The sequence below is a fragment of the Lutra lutra genome, chromosome 16 (genome assembly GCF_902655055.1).
Source record: "Lutra lutra chromosome 16, mLutLut1.2, whole genome shotgun sequence".
NCBI classification, from domain to species: Eukaryota; Metazoa; Chordata; class Mammalia; order Carnivora; family Mustelidae; genus Lutra; species Lutra lutra.
In genome coordinates, this window is record NC_062293.1 from 60581101 (window position 1) to 60596599 (window position 15499).

Consider the following 15499-nt stretch of genomic DNA (forward strand, 5'->3'; position numbering starts at 1 on the left):
AGTGTCCCAAATGCACAGTCTGTCTTTCAAGACCCCATTTTGCCAGGCATTTCAAAGCCAGCCGTCCCAGGAGTGAGCTGACCCCACACATATGGTGCCCTTCCTGGGTGGGGCCAAGCCAGCTGGTGAGGACCAGGTGCTCCAGGGGCAGGAGGAGGCCTGTGGGGCTTCTCGTCCACCCGCACACAGGCCCTGCAAGCGCGACCACGGGACACTCGGGAATTCTGGACACACTCCATTGCCCACCTGCCACTTCCTGTGTCTGGTAGGCTCCTTGCCCTCGTCCCTCGTTACCGTGGAGAGGACACCACAGGCCCCCCATCCCATGTCCATCAGGGACCCACATCACCATGGAACGTCTGGTGCGTTTCACTCGCGGCGTCCTTCCCCCTCAGGAGTGTGCCTTCCCCGGGGTCACTGCTGGGCTCGGCCTCCGCACCGAACCACAGGCCTGAGGAGGGCAGTGCCACGCCCCATGGCCTCTGTAGCCCGGCGAGCGCCTCGCACGGCACCCAAGGAGACCCAGAGGCGGAAGGGTGAAGGCAGAGCCCCTGCCGGGGACTCACGGATCGGGTGCCTGTGATGTGTGGGACGTGGTGTCCAAGGAGGGAGAGACACTAACCCCCACAGGGAGCCCCTTCCCGGGGCTTCTAGAACGGTCATCCAGCCAACGATGGGATGACAGCGTCCACTCACCTCTGGCATCAAAGTATTCATCGTCTGAGCTCTCCACGGAATCGCCGAGCACGTGTCTCAGGTGCCAGGGGCCACCGCCGCCCGGGGGAGGGCCACCTGCCAGAGGGAACACTCCGTTAGCCCGGCCCGAGACTGCATCCGGCGTGCGGCAGGCAGACCTGCGCCCCCAGACCGACAGCTGCCAGCAGCCCCGCCCCTCGCCGAGCCGGCCGGACACGCAGCTTGCGTTGGGCCCCCGACCCCCTCCAACGTGCCGCAGTGGGGCAGGTGCAAGTGGGCCCCAAACTGAGACCGGAATCAGCCGAGGCTGCTACCAAGGTCGCCGGGCACATCACGACTCGCATGGCCATGCAGCGAGGGCGTGGGGTCTCTCCCGTGGGAAGGGGGCTCTGTTCACGATCGCCTCTCGAAGGCCCCACCACCTGCTCAAAATGGGACACCAAGGTCAGCGGAGCAGGGTATGGAGGCCCCTAAAGTCACGGCCGGTCGTGTCCACGTCTTCCCACAGGCCGCCTGCTTCTGGCCACGCCCAGTGGTGGGAGGGTGACGGGGGCGGGGAGGTCGACGCCCACACCATGCGTGCAGCCTAGACAGGCAAGCCCCAGTCGGGAGGGTGCCTAGGCCTGAGCCCTGCCCTGCTTGGAACCCCACGGCCCCCGCTTCCACGCCACGGCCTTGGTTTGCCCTGGAAGGTATGGACGGCCACCGGCCACGGGCTCGAAGGATGGGAAGGGAGGCAGGTGCAGCATCCGCCTTGTGGAAGGCCCAGAGCTGTGGGGCACGATGGGCGCCAGTGGCCCTCCAGGGCAGTAAGGACACACACGGGACGTGGCCTCCTCCTCCGCCCGCCCGCGCCGGGCTGCCCTGGAGCCCCTCTCTGAGCTCCCTCCACAAGCACCCGGGCGCTCACGTCCTTCATTCATCCCCAGACCTGTGAAGAGTGGGGACTGTCCAAACTGAAACCATGAAGGTGTCGGGAGAAACCTGCCCCGTCACTTTCCTGAGGGTCATCGGGGAGCGGTTTAACCATCATGTCCGGCAGCACTGGAGCCTGGAAGGTGCCCCGGCGTCCACGTGGGGACAGGACGGAGCGGTGCAGTGGTTCCGGTGGAAGGACGCCCATGGGCAAGGCCAGGAGGGAGAGAGGCAGGAAGGGCCGGGACGGTGTGTTCCTCTGGGCCAGTTTGGAAAACACGCCTGTGTCTGCACACGGATTCTGGCGGCGTGTTGGTTAAATGCTCAGGTCTGAGGAGGGACGGCCTGGATCCACGGTTGGGCTGCGGCCCTGAGAAGCTATGGGAGGGCGGGTGAGCCCCTCCACGGCCCCTGTGCCTCAGTTTCCCCAGCTGTAAGGTGAGGACAGCTCACACCTGCCGGGGAGGGTGTCCCCCTCAAGCGACGCATCACAGCACTCGTGAGCCCACAGCGAGCGTCCGCGACAGAGATTATGGTACAAATTTACGTCCAGCCATGTCACCGCGTTGGGGAGGACATGCCCAAGACGCCAGCAAACGTTCCTGTGGAGCGGCTCTGATGGGAAGAGGCTGGGGAGACGTGGCTTCTACAGGGCTTAGTGATTCGATTCCTGAGTCAACCTATTCTACCCATTTGAGGAGGGGTGTTTCTTCACACCTTCACATCTTTAAAACCGGACCGTGTGGCCTGAGAGCGCATGTCCCAGCTCCCAGGGGGCGCTGGAGCGACTCGGGCTCCGATGGCACGGACCCGCTTGCACACGGGCCCTTCGGGAAACACTTGAAACTTTTCTTTCAGCAAACGTCCTTACAGGTTTCCTAATCACGCTCGGTAATCACACGGCACGTCGCACAGGAGACACGCGGAACGCATGGTCACCGACCATGTGACTGGAGAGGTCTGGTCACCAGTAGGGACTATGGCATCTTAGAGTCTAGGGGAGACAGTGAAACCACCCTGCACTCAGGGCTGGTCCTCCCAGGGCACTAGCCCTGGCCAGCAGGTCACACGTCATGTGTCCGGAGAAACCCGCCTTCTTATAGAAGATCCCTGTCTCCGTTTCCTCATCTGCACATTGAGGAACCTGACGGCGAATGTCCGTTTTCGATTCTGACCGGCATCGGAGGAGCCTGTCTGGCACACACGTCAATGAGCAAGGGAGAGGTGCGTGCTGCCCCAGCCCTGGCTACGGGAGCCGGGCGTGGGCACTCCAACAGCCCCAGGGAGCCCAGGCAGCCCTGTCCCCTCCGTGCCCCACACCCCTGCAGGAAGCTGGCACTGCTCCCTGCTATACGCCCAGATCCCACAGCACAAACTGTTCCTGAAGGGCAAGACCAGCCCCATGGGCCCAGGGACCCTGCCCCTGTCTGTCGCTGTAGCCTCACTCACCACTAACTCCCAAACGCACCCACAGCCTGAGCACCGTGCCGGGAGCCAGGCCAGAAGCATGCTGGGAGGTGCGTTCTGAAGCCCGGAGTCCCAGCTAGGGGCACCCACATTCCCCTCAGGGACTCTCTAAGCTCTCGATGCTTGCCAGTCCCTGTGGGCCGCGTGGCAGGCTGGGCAGCCAGTCCCTGCTCACAGACTGTCTTTCCTGCGAGGTTGCACCAGTGTTGGGGGGAGGGGGTGCTCCAGCAGCTGTGGCAAGACAGGGAAAAGCAACCAAAGGGATACAGATTTGAAAGGAAAAACCCAAACCGCCTCGATGCTCAGATGGCATCATATCTACACAGAAACAAAACCTTTACAGAATCGAAAAAACCCACCAGCAACGGCCCTGGAACAGCACGGTCGCCGGGTATGAGACCGACACACGAAGCCAGCCGCACCCCTGCGTTGTCAGGAGGAGCCGGAGTTAGAAACTTAAGAAGCAAAACCATTTATAACCTGCACCAAAAAAACCAAACCCACAAAAGAAGCGCTTGAGCAGAAACCGAATGTATGCAGAGAGGCCTGCGATCCAGAAAGCACCGTCAGTTAAATGTCCTGCCGAATTTACCTTAACTCACACACGTTCCCGGTCAGCAGCACGTACACTAGACTGACACGCAGATGTGCCTCACTGCGCACACCCATTCTGGTCCACGAGGTGAAGCCTGGACAGCCAGGACGGTCCCACTGTCCTTGCTGTTTGGTCCCTGAGGGTCGGGCGGGGCAACGGGCTCAGAGGAAGCTTCACGCTAGTCTGTCCGGTGCCTGAGCTTGAAGGGCAGAGGCTCCGGGATCTATAGGCCACGCACCGGCACCTCCCACATCCTTCCCTTTGGGCCACCATCCCTCTAGGTCACTGCCACGCTGACCATGGGTGTGATGGGCTGGGCTTCGTGGGGATCACAGTGGGGGGGAGCGGCTGCAGGGGAGCGGCGGGATGAGGATGTGAGACTTTCCTATAGATGCATCGGTCCATGAGAAGAAGCCAGACACACCGAGCATGTGTACATGTGTGTCCTGCACACACGCGTGTGGGGTGCACAGGCAGAAGGCGTGCACATGACCCGCCCCCCAGCTGAGGGTGTGGGCCACTGTTTGCTCGAGGCCACAAAGCCCGTCAGTGACCGAGGTGGCGCGGGAAGTGGGACCCATCCAACCTGCCCTCTGGCTCTGTGAGTCAGTGTCTGGGTATCCTCGTGTCCGTGTGGACATCTCCACATGCACCTGCCCTCCTGGTAGACGGCCATCCTCCCGAGGCCACCCTTCCTGAGCCTGTCCGAAAGACACGCCCAAGCACATGTGCCCCCACAGAACGCCCTCCCCGTCTCTGTGCCTCACGCACACACCGGCTCACCGGCAGGGGTGGACACTCAGCAGAAATGTTACCATGTGGCTGTGGAGTGACACCAACCTGGGTTCCCACCACCACTTACAGGCCCGGGACAGAAACTCACGAAGCTCGTGGGGCCTCGCTTCTGTCACCTGCGAGATGGGCATCGTAGCTCCGACCCGGACCTTGGGAATTCGGCCCAGACTGCCCACTGTAGGGTCCAGTGCCCTGGTCCCCTGCCAGCGGCAGGACTGAGGTATAGCCAGGGCTCACGGGGGCTTCCCAGCAGCCCCCCACGGCCACAGACCCGTCCACGTCCTTCAAGGCTCACCTGACATCCTCCAGCAGACTCTCCTCCTGTCCCACCTCCTCCAACTTAAAGCTCTAAATCGGGACCAAAGAGAAAGGGGGAAAGCCAGCCTCGCTGTCCAGAGGGACGCTGAGGATCCCTTGCCCCCATGAGGCCCTGACCCCCAGCAGGCTCCGAGCTCTCTCCTGCCGCCCAGTGTAGTCTTGTCACAGGCCTGGGCCTCCCCAGCACGAGCTCCGATCACCGGCCACACCTGTTCACCTTCCCCAAGTGGGCTGGCCCAGGGACACAGCAACGGAGGGACACACGGACAGGGGCCATCAGGAATGCTCGGCCCTGTGCTAAGGAACCCCCAAAGTGGCCCCAACCTGCGGGCAGGAGCCTACCTGAGGGGAGACACCATGCTGAGCTCAGGAGCCCTGCCCAAGGGGGAAGGCATCGGCTCACTCCTCTGGGGCCAGGCCATGAGCCAGACCGCACCCTGGGAGAAGGACTTAGGGCCGAGCCGACCTGGATTGGTCCCTGCCCCTGGGATGCAGCTTCGCTAGAGCCCAGGACAGACGAGGGGCAGCCCAGCCACTGGGCTGAAGATCAGTTCTGCACCCCACAGTGTGGGCAGCGTGTCCCGCAGGCAGAGGCCCTGCAGGCTGGAGGACCCAGAGGCCTTCCTGGGGAGGGGGCCCAGCTGAGCCTTAGGGGCAGGGTGTACTGGGTGGGCAGGGTGGAAGGGAGGACAGACACAGGTCAGCGCAGTCAGACCATGACTGCAGATGCTGGATGGAGAAGTTTCTCCTCTGGAACGGGAAGTCTGGCTCATCAGAGCACGGAGGGGCCCCGGGAGTCTGCGGTGACGGCCACAGGGAGCCGGGATTGAAGCAGCACCTGCCAGCTGCCTCTGGGGGCTCCAGCGCTTCCGAGCGGCCGGGCAGGGCCGTCCGGCACTGGGCCAGCCCGAGACCAGACGTGAAGCCACGGTGGACATGGCGCCTGCGAGCCACGTGCACCTCAGGGCCGCAAGGGCTCTGCTGGGGCTCCCTTAGGAGCACGGCGTCACAACTAGTCTCATGACACTCAGAATCCCACCCCGCTGCTCTGGCCTGGGCTCCCACGAGTCCACACGCAGGACCTGGAGTGAGACGCAGGGGTCTGGCCCCGGCCCCAGAGCCTGGCCTTCTGCCTCAGTCAAGCACGATGTGGACCACCGTCCTGCTCACCCACCCCCTGGAGACTGGTTCAGATCCCAGGCCTGCCTCTCCGCCGTCCACCGGGCATCTCAGTAACTGCTGCTAACCACGCTGTGCCTCAGTTTCCCGCTCTGGACGTGGGGCAATAACAGCACTCAGAGCGCTATGAGGACTGCATGAATGAGTGTCCGTAACAGGCTTAGCACCGCGCCCGCACTCCGCCGGAGTCTGTGCACACAGACTCCATGGGGCCCCCGCCCCGCACCGGCACAGCTCCCCGTCCCCCAGACTCTGAGCATCACGAGGCCAGGACTTCTGGGCTCCTGCCGCACATGGCGTCTGGGAGGCCCTGGACCACGCTCCCTGGGTCCCCACCCTCCCCTCATTCCCACCTGTGCTGGGGGAATCAGTGCAGAGCCTTCCCAGCCCTGAGGGGGGTCTGGAGCCTGCCTCCTCTGTGCACCCCTGACGTCCTTCTCCTGGGCCATCAGAGCCTGGGTCCAGGCCTGCCTGCCTGCCCACTGGGCAGTGGGTTCCCTGGGGCACACCCTTGGTGGGAAGCCTCCAGGACTGGGCACCAAGGAAGCTCTCGTTCTGCTGGGCACGGCCCCCTGCGGGAGAGACCTCAGGGGTGGCCCTTCGGGGGAGCATCCCGTGCACCTATCCTCACCCCCCTCTCTTGGTCACCATGGGTCCGGGAAGCAGGCCTGTCCAGGGCCGACCGGCCCGTGCTCAGCCCTCACGGGTGCCACCAGGGAGGGATGAGAGGCCAGAAGAAGCCGCTGAAGGAGACCGATGCAGGTTGGGGGTTGGTTGCTATGGAAACAAGTCCTAACTCTTCCCAAACTGCTGTATGCGCCACTGATGCGCGTATGGGTTGGGCTGCTCGGGGACACGCGGGGAGCCCTGGGAGGGCCTGTCTGCTGGGGCTCTCGCACCCGGAGCCCAGGTCCTGGATGACCAGAAGGAACCCAATCCAGCTCCTGGGGGACCAGGCGGCCCCACGAGTCCAGGCGTGGGCTCCAGGCTGGCTGCAGAGTGGCCATGAGACCGTCCACCGCCCACGCCTGGAGCAGTGGCCCAGACGGAGGCACAGCCCCGGCACATAGCCGGCCACGGCCCCCATCCCTGCCGCTTGGTACCCATGGCTATGGCCAGGTGCAAATTGGGCACCAGTGCCAGCTGCCGTCTTCCACCTGACCCTGGCCATACTGGCCCCGGGCACGACAGAGGGGCTTGGCCTCTGCCAACACAGACTCCTGGGCAGCGCCTCCCACAGCTCCCTTCCTGCATGGCCCGGGAGGCCAGTGAGGAAGGGCCGTGGCCCCCACCTGCAGCCGTCCTGCCCACTGTCCCAGCCCTGTCCCCAGACACGGGCTGGAGGCAGATCAGGACCCCAGGGTCCCCACAGGACACATCTGGCTCAACCAGTTACTCTGAAACTATCTGCCTTCTGATGGCTCGTGAACATGCCACTGCAACGCTCGCTAGTTCCCGTCTTTAGGAGAGAACCCGTGATTAACCGCTTTGGCTACCTATGGCATTTCCAATCAGCCCTGCCAGCCTGGCTCCCCAAGGGTCAGAGCTGCTGGGAGCAAACCTCCGAGGGCCCGGCGGTCCGTCCTCCAGACTCCCACTCCACGAGGAGAAGGCGTTGTCCTCCCGCGAATGGGAGTTCCCACAGAGGGCTCAGCTGCCTACAGGCCGCTCAGGAGGGCGGTGGGGATGGAGCCCCCCCCCCCAGTCACACCCCCAAGCCCCTGTGGGGAGTGGGGGACAGAGCCCGCGGAGGAAGCTGCAGAGACCCTCCCCCCCAGGAGCCGGCCTGCACTGTGGCAAAAGCCCCAGAGGCCACCCTTGGCAGCTGGGGAGCAGTGAGGGCCAAGGTGACCCTGCGTGGGCCTCCTTACTACCTGCCGCTCCGAGGCTGCTCCAGAGAGCACAGGGGACCCCAGGCAACCTCCTGCCCCACGGGATCCCCACCTGGTGCTGACTCGGAGCTGGGGCCCTGGAGCTGGGGCTGCGCGAGGCTCTCAGCGCTCCTCCAGGTTCCCGGGAACAGAGCGACAGCAGGGCAGAGACACCCCACACGTCCTGGGCAGTAACGGGAAGGCCGAAAATAGCTCTTTTTACCACCAGGGATGACTCCAGAGTTGCTCAGCCGGGACCAGACTCCCAGGGGAGGGACGTGGGCGAGGACAGGAGAAGGAAGCCTCAGGCCATGGCCAGGCAGAGGCGTCGAGGAGGAGGACAGGGGTCCACAGGCTGTGGAGCGGTCGGGGGATGGTCAGGGGTACGCGAACAGGGATGGGCGGCCACGGCTGCTCCACACCCCGAGTCCTGCACCCCGCGGGCAGTCCCTGAGCAGGAGCTCTGCGTGATGTGACCAGCTCGGCTGCAGGCCCCTCGGAAGAGGCCGCTCTCAGACACAGCCTGACAGGTTTCCATCTTTGCTTCCAACCCTCGTTGGGCATCCCGGCTATGAGACGGCGACCTCCCTCCCCTCCAGAACAATGGCCATCCAGGAAGGGGGGGCGCCTCCTCGCTGGCCTTCCCCACACCAGTCTGCAAACACGCAGGTGACCCTCTCCAGGGAGCACGGGCTCCGGACTCCCCGGGTCACCCACCCCTGGAGGGTCGGCCCCAGGCTCCGCTGCTCACCGGCCTGGGGACCAGCCGGACCGAGAAGCCGCGACAGCAGCTTGTGGGCCAGAAACCCCGTTTCTGGTGTCTGACGCAACAGCACCTGCCACCGCCAGCCCCGGCCACACAGGCTGACCCCTCTTCCCGCGGCCACAAAACCTCCCCTGCCCTGGGACATGAACGTGTCCCACAGACGGGCCACCCCCAACCTCAGAGTAAACCTCACAAGCGCCTCCCTGGAGAGAGCCTGGAGGTGGGGGGTGGGGGCGGGGGGGGCGCAGCAGGGACCCAACTCGAGCCGGAGCCGCTGACAGGCAGGCGGCGCCCCCCACCCACACGCGGACCCCGTGAGGACTAGGGCCCCGCACAGCTGGGCGGGCGGGCCCTGGAGGTGGCATTTACCTCCGGAGTGACTCACGGAGGCTTCATTCCTTTGTGGGGGGGGGGGGGGTGTGCAACTTAGCATTTTCTTTCTCTTTGAGAAAACAAGGATTTTAAAGCCAGGAGTAGAGAGAATTTGAGGGCGTGTGTGGGGGGCTGGGATCTCATGGTTTCCAGGCTCACTGATGACGTGATCTAGGCCCCCTCCCACCCCAGGCCCTGGGTGGGGGAGTCAGCCACCCCCTTCCCGGCCTGGCTGCAAATCTGGTGACCCCCAGGGCACGTGGGTTCTCTGTGCTGGGCCCCATCCCCCACAAGCCCTCTGGGGTCCCTGGGGGGTCAGGAGAGCAGAGAGGAGACCCCCCTCCCCCACCCAGAGGACAAGGCCATAGGGACGGGCCAAGAAAGAAGAAAGACCAGTGTTAAAGCCACAGCAACTTTAGAGCCAGTCCTGGTTCCCGGGGCTCTTCCACTCCCCTTCCCCAACCCCCCACCCTTGAGGAAACTGAGGCCCAGGAGGGCAAGTCAAGGTTAAGCCCCAACCAGCCCCGGGTCCTACTTCCAGCCCAGCCTCTGATTTCACAGGGTTCTAGAACGAGACACTTCACCCTCCCGGGACTCCGTTTCCTCATCCGCAAAATGGGAGTGACGTGGAGCCTCACCGGAGAGGCGCTGTCCAGCCAGCAGGTGGGAGGCCTAACATCACAACCACGGTGCCTCCAGACCCCCAGCCAGAACCCACCATAACATCCCATTCCCCATGAGCATTCACACCCCCGTCCTTGAAGACACAGACCTCAGGAGAGGGCCCCGTGCCCTCTGGGCCTCAGTCTCCTGCCCAGCTAATTCACAGGTGGGACTGGAAGCCTCAGGGCATAGGAACAGGTCTGTAAGCCAGCGTCACACCCTCTGGCCAGTGGGACGCAGATCTGGCCCCTGCAAGGGGGGTCTAGCCACGTGCTCATGCTCCGTGTCCCACTGAAAACTCCCAAACAAACGGCCAGGTAGACGGGGCCTCCCGCTAAGACAGGGGCTCCGGGGCCCAAGGCCACAGGCCTGAGACGAGACTCAGGGACCCAGCAGCCCGCGTAGCCCAGGCTGAAAGGCAGCAAAGCGTCTCTGGTGGACGCCTACCAGGCCCACCAGCTCTGCCACTGACAGTGGCTCAGACAATGACCTCGCACCTCCCCAAAGTGCTGCTGAGTCTGGTCCCTCCTCTAGGAGAGGACCAGTCCCCTGCCCAACCCAGCCCAGGCCCCGCAGGCCCCTCCCCTCAGAGCAGGGCCAGCCCCTGGGAGCTAATAAACTGGTTCCTCCAGCCCAAGGCCCTGCCCTGCTGAGAAGAGGTCCCAAACTGCTGGGGCACGGGGCGGGGGGGGGGGGGCAGGCGGGCAGGCGGGCAGGGGCAGGAAGCAGCCCTTCTCCACAGAGCCAGCCCAGGCCTCACCTGCCTCTCCCCCGGGGCAGAGAGTCTGCCAAAACTCCCAACCTGCCATCGGCCCCGTCCTCCATGCTGCTCTCCATCCTGAGCTCTTTCCAGTCCCCCAACACCCCTCTCCAACCCCTCCACACCCAGCTCCTCCTCCGTCCAGCCCCTCCCCAACCCCAGGCCTGCCCCTCGCCATCTTCCTGTCCAAATTCACCAGCCTCTAAGGCGTAACGCCTACAACCTCCAGCCTTCACTGTCTTGGGCCTCCTCTGTTCTGTTCCGCCACCCACAGGTAGTCCTGGCATGCAGACAACCATCCCCGCAGGGAGGCCTGGCCCCTCCTGTCCACCAGACCTAGAGCTCCCTCAGGCCCTCCCCTCCCCTCTCAAGACTGGATGCAGGGCACCACAACAGCTCTGGCCTGGGTGACTAAAGTCTCCCCAGAGACCCGGACCTGCTAACAACCTGTTTGGGACCAACACTCTAACTTATCCAATCCCTTCTGGAAACTCCCAACATGTTTTCCTGCACCTGGGATCTCCCGGCAAAGTGAAAGTCCTTTTACTGCTTCCCGTCAGCGCCCGTCGGACATAGCTGACACAGCCATGGCTGGCTGCTCAGGCTGGACACTGCACAAGCCCAGGAACACCATTCACTAGCCCACGATATGATAATCCCAGAGTCATGCGCTATGGTGACTCTGGGGCCCAAACCCCTGTCTCTTCCCTCACTAGGCGGCCCCTTGGCCAGTTTTAGAGGGAACGTCTCGCAGGTCACAGAACACACCCTGACTCACAGGCCAGCCTCCCACAGCTTTCCCCCACAACCTTCAGCCTCTCTTGGTTCCAGCGTCACCTCCCAGGATGGCCTGATCATTTCTGACCATCGGTCTGCCCATCCACCGCGGATGGTTGTGAGCGTCCACACCTCTCTGTGTTACGACCCCCCTTGCACCCCAGTTTCTCTAGCTGTAGCGAGAGGACTGTGGGCCCCCGTCTGTGAGGCTGTCTCTGTTCTAAAGCTGGCCAATCTATTCTGTTCCGGCTTTGCTGGTGTGGCTCCCGTGCACGCGCCACCGAGAGCCGTTTTCAGGTCAGTAGGCTTAGAGCCTGAAGAGCAGAAGGGACATTTGCAAAATGCAAAGCGGCCCAGGACTGAGCAAAGCAGGCATCGACCCTTCTTACGGGGTCAGTCCCAGCGGCTCCTGGGAGGGGCAGCTGAGTACAGGAGTGAGGGGCCTGGGTGCTGGGACCCACCGAGGAGGGCGTCCCGGCTCCCCGCAGGGAAGGGCCAGGCACAGAACAGACGCCGAGAAGACAAAATGTTAGAGCAGTTTGAGGTCCAGCCGCTCCGGCCCAGGCAGTGCCTCACCTGCCGCTGTCAACCTGGGACCCAAAGGACCACGGGCCACCGCACAGGGGCCGAATGGCACCCCAGGCTGTGGGGGCCGCTGACGGGGCCATGATGGAGACAGTCCCTCACTTCCTCCTTCAGAGGAGGCTCTGCCCGGACCCTCTGTTCCCGATGCCTTAGGAGGGGGAGAGAAGCATTTCCCCCTCTGGGATCACTGTGCACGATGCCTGGAACACAGTTCAGGCGTGCGGCTGGCTGCTGTCATCATGGCCGTGCCCCAGCAGGTGATCTGTGCAGGGCTGTGCACGCACACGCACACACGGAGCGGGGGTGGTGGGCGGGACACACACCCTGCCTTGCCCTCTGGGAGCAGTGGGGGTGGGGAGGGACCCCAGCTCCAGGAGGAGGGAGGGAGACAGCGTTTTTTCAGCCTGCCCCGCGTCATCTCCTGGTGCCTCCCGCAGCACCTCCATGAGGAATGGGTGTTTAGCTGTGCTGCACACTAGCTGGGTCTCGCTTGGCCTGCCCCACCCCTGCAGGGCTCCTTGGGGGCCATAAGTCACAAGCCCAGCATGTGCAGGCAGTGGTGGGGGGTAGATCCAGCCCCGGCCCAAGGTCCAGAGCACCATTCGTGGGGTGGCACTGGATTTGCACAGAGCCCAGGGCGCTCACACTGAGTGTGCACACGGGTGAATTCACACTTGTTCTGGCATGGTCATGGCTTGCAGGGAGAGGGGTGGGGTTCGTGCCAGACCAATGCCGCGTCCCGAGGGATGGCACAGCACCTGCCAACGTCACAGGCTGGGTGTGAGTTCTCGGAACATTTACACACGCCAGCCTCCCCAGCCCAGCCTGCTGAGACCAGGCTGGCGGTCGCCCACACCGTGGGGCCGGCCTTGGGGACTCTCCCCACCGCGGGGCCCAGAGTGTGGTGCAACTCCTGCTCCCCAGCGCCCAGCTCAGGGCCTGGCATACAGCGGATGTTGGTGAATGAAAGTCCGTCAGAATGAATGAATGAACGAATGAACTAATGACTAACGCCCACTCCCTCACACCACGGGTCTGCTCCCCCCCCCCCCCCGCGCCTGGGGAAGGGCAGAGCCCAGGGGACCCCAGAAGAGGCTCCACCTTCAGACCCCCCGCACCTGACGCTCTGCCTCCGGGTCGGGTGGGGGGAAGGGGTGGGACGGTCCCCGGCGGTGCGGCCCGAGCACCCCTCCTTCCCAAGAAGGAATCTGGGTCTCCTAACTGAGCTGGGGGCTGGGGCATCAGCGCGTCCTGTTTAGAGCAAGGGGCAGGACAGGGGGGCGCGTCCTGGCTGGCGCTGGGGGCGTGGGATGGAGCGGCGGCCACCGGACAGCCCCTGAGGTCCCCGCGCCCTGGGTTGCCCGTGCGGGTGGCAGTGGAGGCCTGGGGGGCGGCCTGACCCCGACCTGGGTGCCGCAGACCCGCCCCCACCCGCGCCGGCGCCGTTCCTCCAGGTGCCGGGGGCGCAGGAAGGACGCGGGGCGCACGGCCCTCCCGGAACCTCCGCCCACCTGCGCGGGGGCTCACCTGGGCCCGCGGCCCCTCCTCGCGCAGCGCGGGTCCCTCCCCCCGGCCGCCGGCCCTGCCCTCCCGGCGCCCGCCCTCACCTGCGTGGCCCGCCTGGGCCATATCCCGGGCGGCGGGCTCCGGCTGCGCCGCGCGCGCTCCTCGCCGCTCCCCTGCCGGGCCCCGGCCGCCGAGCCGCCTCCGGCCCCGAGCGGACTCCGCGCGCCGCGCCCCGCGCCCCCGCCCCGCGCGCCTCGGCCGCCGCAGCCGCCGCCTCGCCGCTCCCTCCCGCTGCCTTAAAGGCGCCGAGCGGCGGCCGCGCCGCCCCCCGCGCCTCCGGGGAGGGACTGACGGAGGAAAGCGCCCGACGCCGCCCCCGCGGGCCCGCACCCCCGCCCGGCCGCGGCCGCCGCTCTCCGGCCACCACCGCAGAGCGCCGGGGGCGCAGACGCGGGGAGGCCCTGCGGTGCGGGCGGGGACGCGGGCGCGCGGGCCGGGAGAAGGGGCGCGGGGACGCGGGGGCGCAGCGCCAGGGAGACACCCCCGGGCCGAGACGCCAGCCGGGGAGGTGGGGAGAGAGAGATCAGAAAAGACGGGAGACCCAGAGCCTGGCGCTGGAGAGACACTGAGCAGCAGAGGCGAGGAGAGAGGGAGGTGGCCCTGGGATGGCTCTCCATCAGTGCCCAGCCAAGGTTCCGGGGGCGTGACCACGGTCTGACCTAGCCCCAGCTTGGAAAGGACCTCAGTGCCTTGAACTCTGCAAGAACGTGTGCAACACACGCGAATCCCACCTGGGATTCCAGGGCTCGAGGCCAGCAGTCCCGCTCTCAAGCTGCGGCCTCGGCACTTCCCAAACCTGGCCGCAGACATTCCCGGTGAGCAGGCCCTGGGGGAGGCGTCTGCCTGACCGCAGCCAGGGATCCACAGTGCGGGGCAACCCGGGGCAACCTGAGGGGAGGCAGCTGCTGGAGGGGGTGGGTGCCAGGACAAGCCTCCTGGCTCCCTGCTACTGCCCTGTCCTGGGACGATGCCTCTGCTTGCCTCTGCGCAATTGGCAAGGGTTAAGCTCAGTCACCATCTGCAGCCGGCGCCCCACCCACCGTCCCTCCCCCACCTTCTGCAGGAAAGTCCCCCTGGGGCCAGCCTCAGTCCTCAGGGCAAGGTCCCCTTAGCCCCTCCAAAGGAAACCGGGCACACAGACGACAGGGGGCCTCAGTGAGCATCTAGTCCACAAACCCTTTGCGGCTTTAACTCCACCCATGGGCTGCTCATCAAGTGGCCTGCACCTCGGGGATGACCACCTCCAAGGACGGGTTGCTCAGGAGTCCGAGTGTGAGCTCTCCTGTCTTTGGATGGCGTGGACCATGAGAACGTCTCTCCTCACCCGAGGTGCAGTCTGTGTCTAGTATGTGACCCCCGTATGGGTCCTGACCAGTGCCCCATGGGGTGAAGCGGAGGCTTCCCATGGCCCCGTGACCGAACTGCCTAGCGAGTCTTCACCCAGGAGGACCCACCCTGGCTTGCCAGAGGCTGCAAGTCGGTCAGTTGGAGAGCTCTGGATCCCGGGACCAGACGACAGTGCTGACTCCAAGCAGAATTTCAGAAGCTGGTCACCAGCTGGAAGAGTGAATGGACTCTTGGGGCCCTTCCCCAGTCCTCGGGCACGGTGGGGATGGGCGTGGCGGGCGGTACGGGCCGGACCGGCACGGGCCGGACCGGCAGGGAGCCTGCGGCCTCACCTGTAGCCGCTCTTGGGACCCGCAGGGCCCCCAGAGGGGTGCTGTGCCATCCCCGGTGCACCCGGAAAGAGGCAGAGGCTGGGGAAAGTCTGCTCGGTGGCCGGGAAAGGTGGCAGGGGAGCAACAGACCTGCCTCCGAGGGGACACACCTGGACCCATGCACCCCTCCGGGGCCCTTGGCTCACCGTGGCAACAGAGACTGCCGTTTGGCTGGGGCCCTGCTACCTCCTGGCACTTCCTTCCATGTGTGTAAGTGTGCGTGTGTGTGTGCATGTGTGTGTGCACATGCACGTGTGTGGATGTGTGTGGGTATGTGTGTGGCTGTGCTTCTACATGTGTACGTGTGTGTGTACATGTATGGGCTGTGTGTGGAGTTGTGTATGTGTGTGTGCATTTCTGTGGGGGGTATGTGTGTAGATGTGCATGCCTGTGTGTCTGTATGTGTGTGTGTACAATGTGCATATGTGGGGGTGTTTGTGCATGTGTGTGTATATG

The 15499-nt window shown here is 64.8% G+C and overlaps 1 protein-coding gene across 8 annotated transcripts in view; it reads right to left on the minus strand.

Moving 5' to 3' along the window:
• PITPNM3 (PITPNM family member 3) overlaps positions 1-15499 on the minus strand; it is a 62494-nt gene that overhangs the window by 45432 nt on the left and 1563 nt on the right. For 4 of the 8 annotated variants that reach the window (XM_047707550.1, XM_047707551.1, XM_047707553.1 and 1 more), the window contains exon 2: positions 697-792. In XM_047707550.1, coding sequence (XP_047563506.1) covers positions 697-792 — 96 coding nt within the window. Of the gene's footprint in view, positions 1-696; positions 1119-13366; positions 13442-14056; positions 14259-14779; positions 15259-15499 lie in introns of those variants that run through there. The other 4 variants (XM_047707556.1, XM_047707555.1, XM_047707552.1 and 1 more) reach the window with 4 other exon arrangements.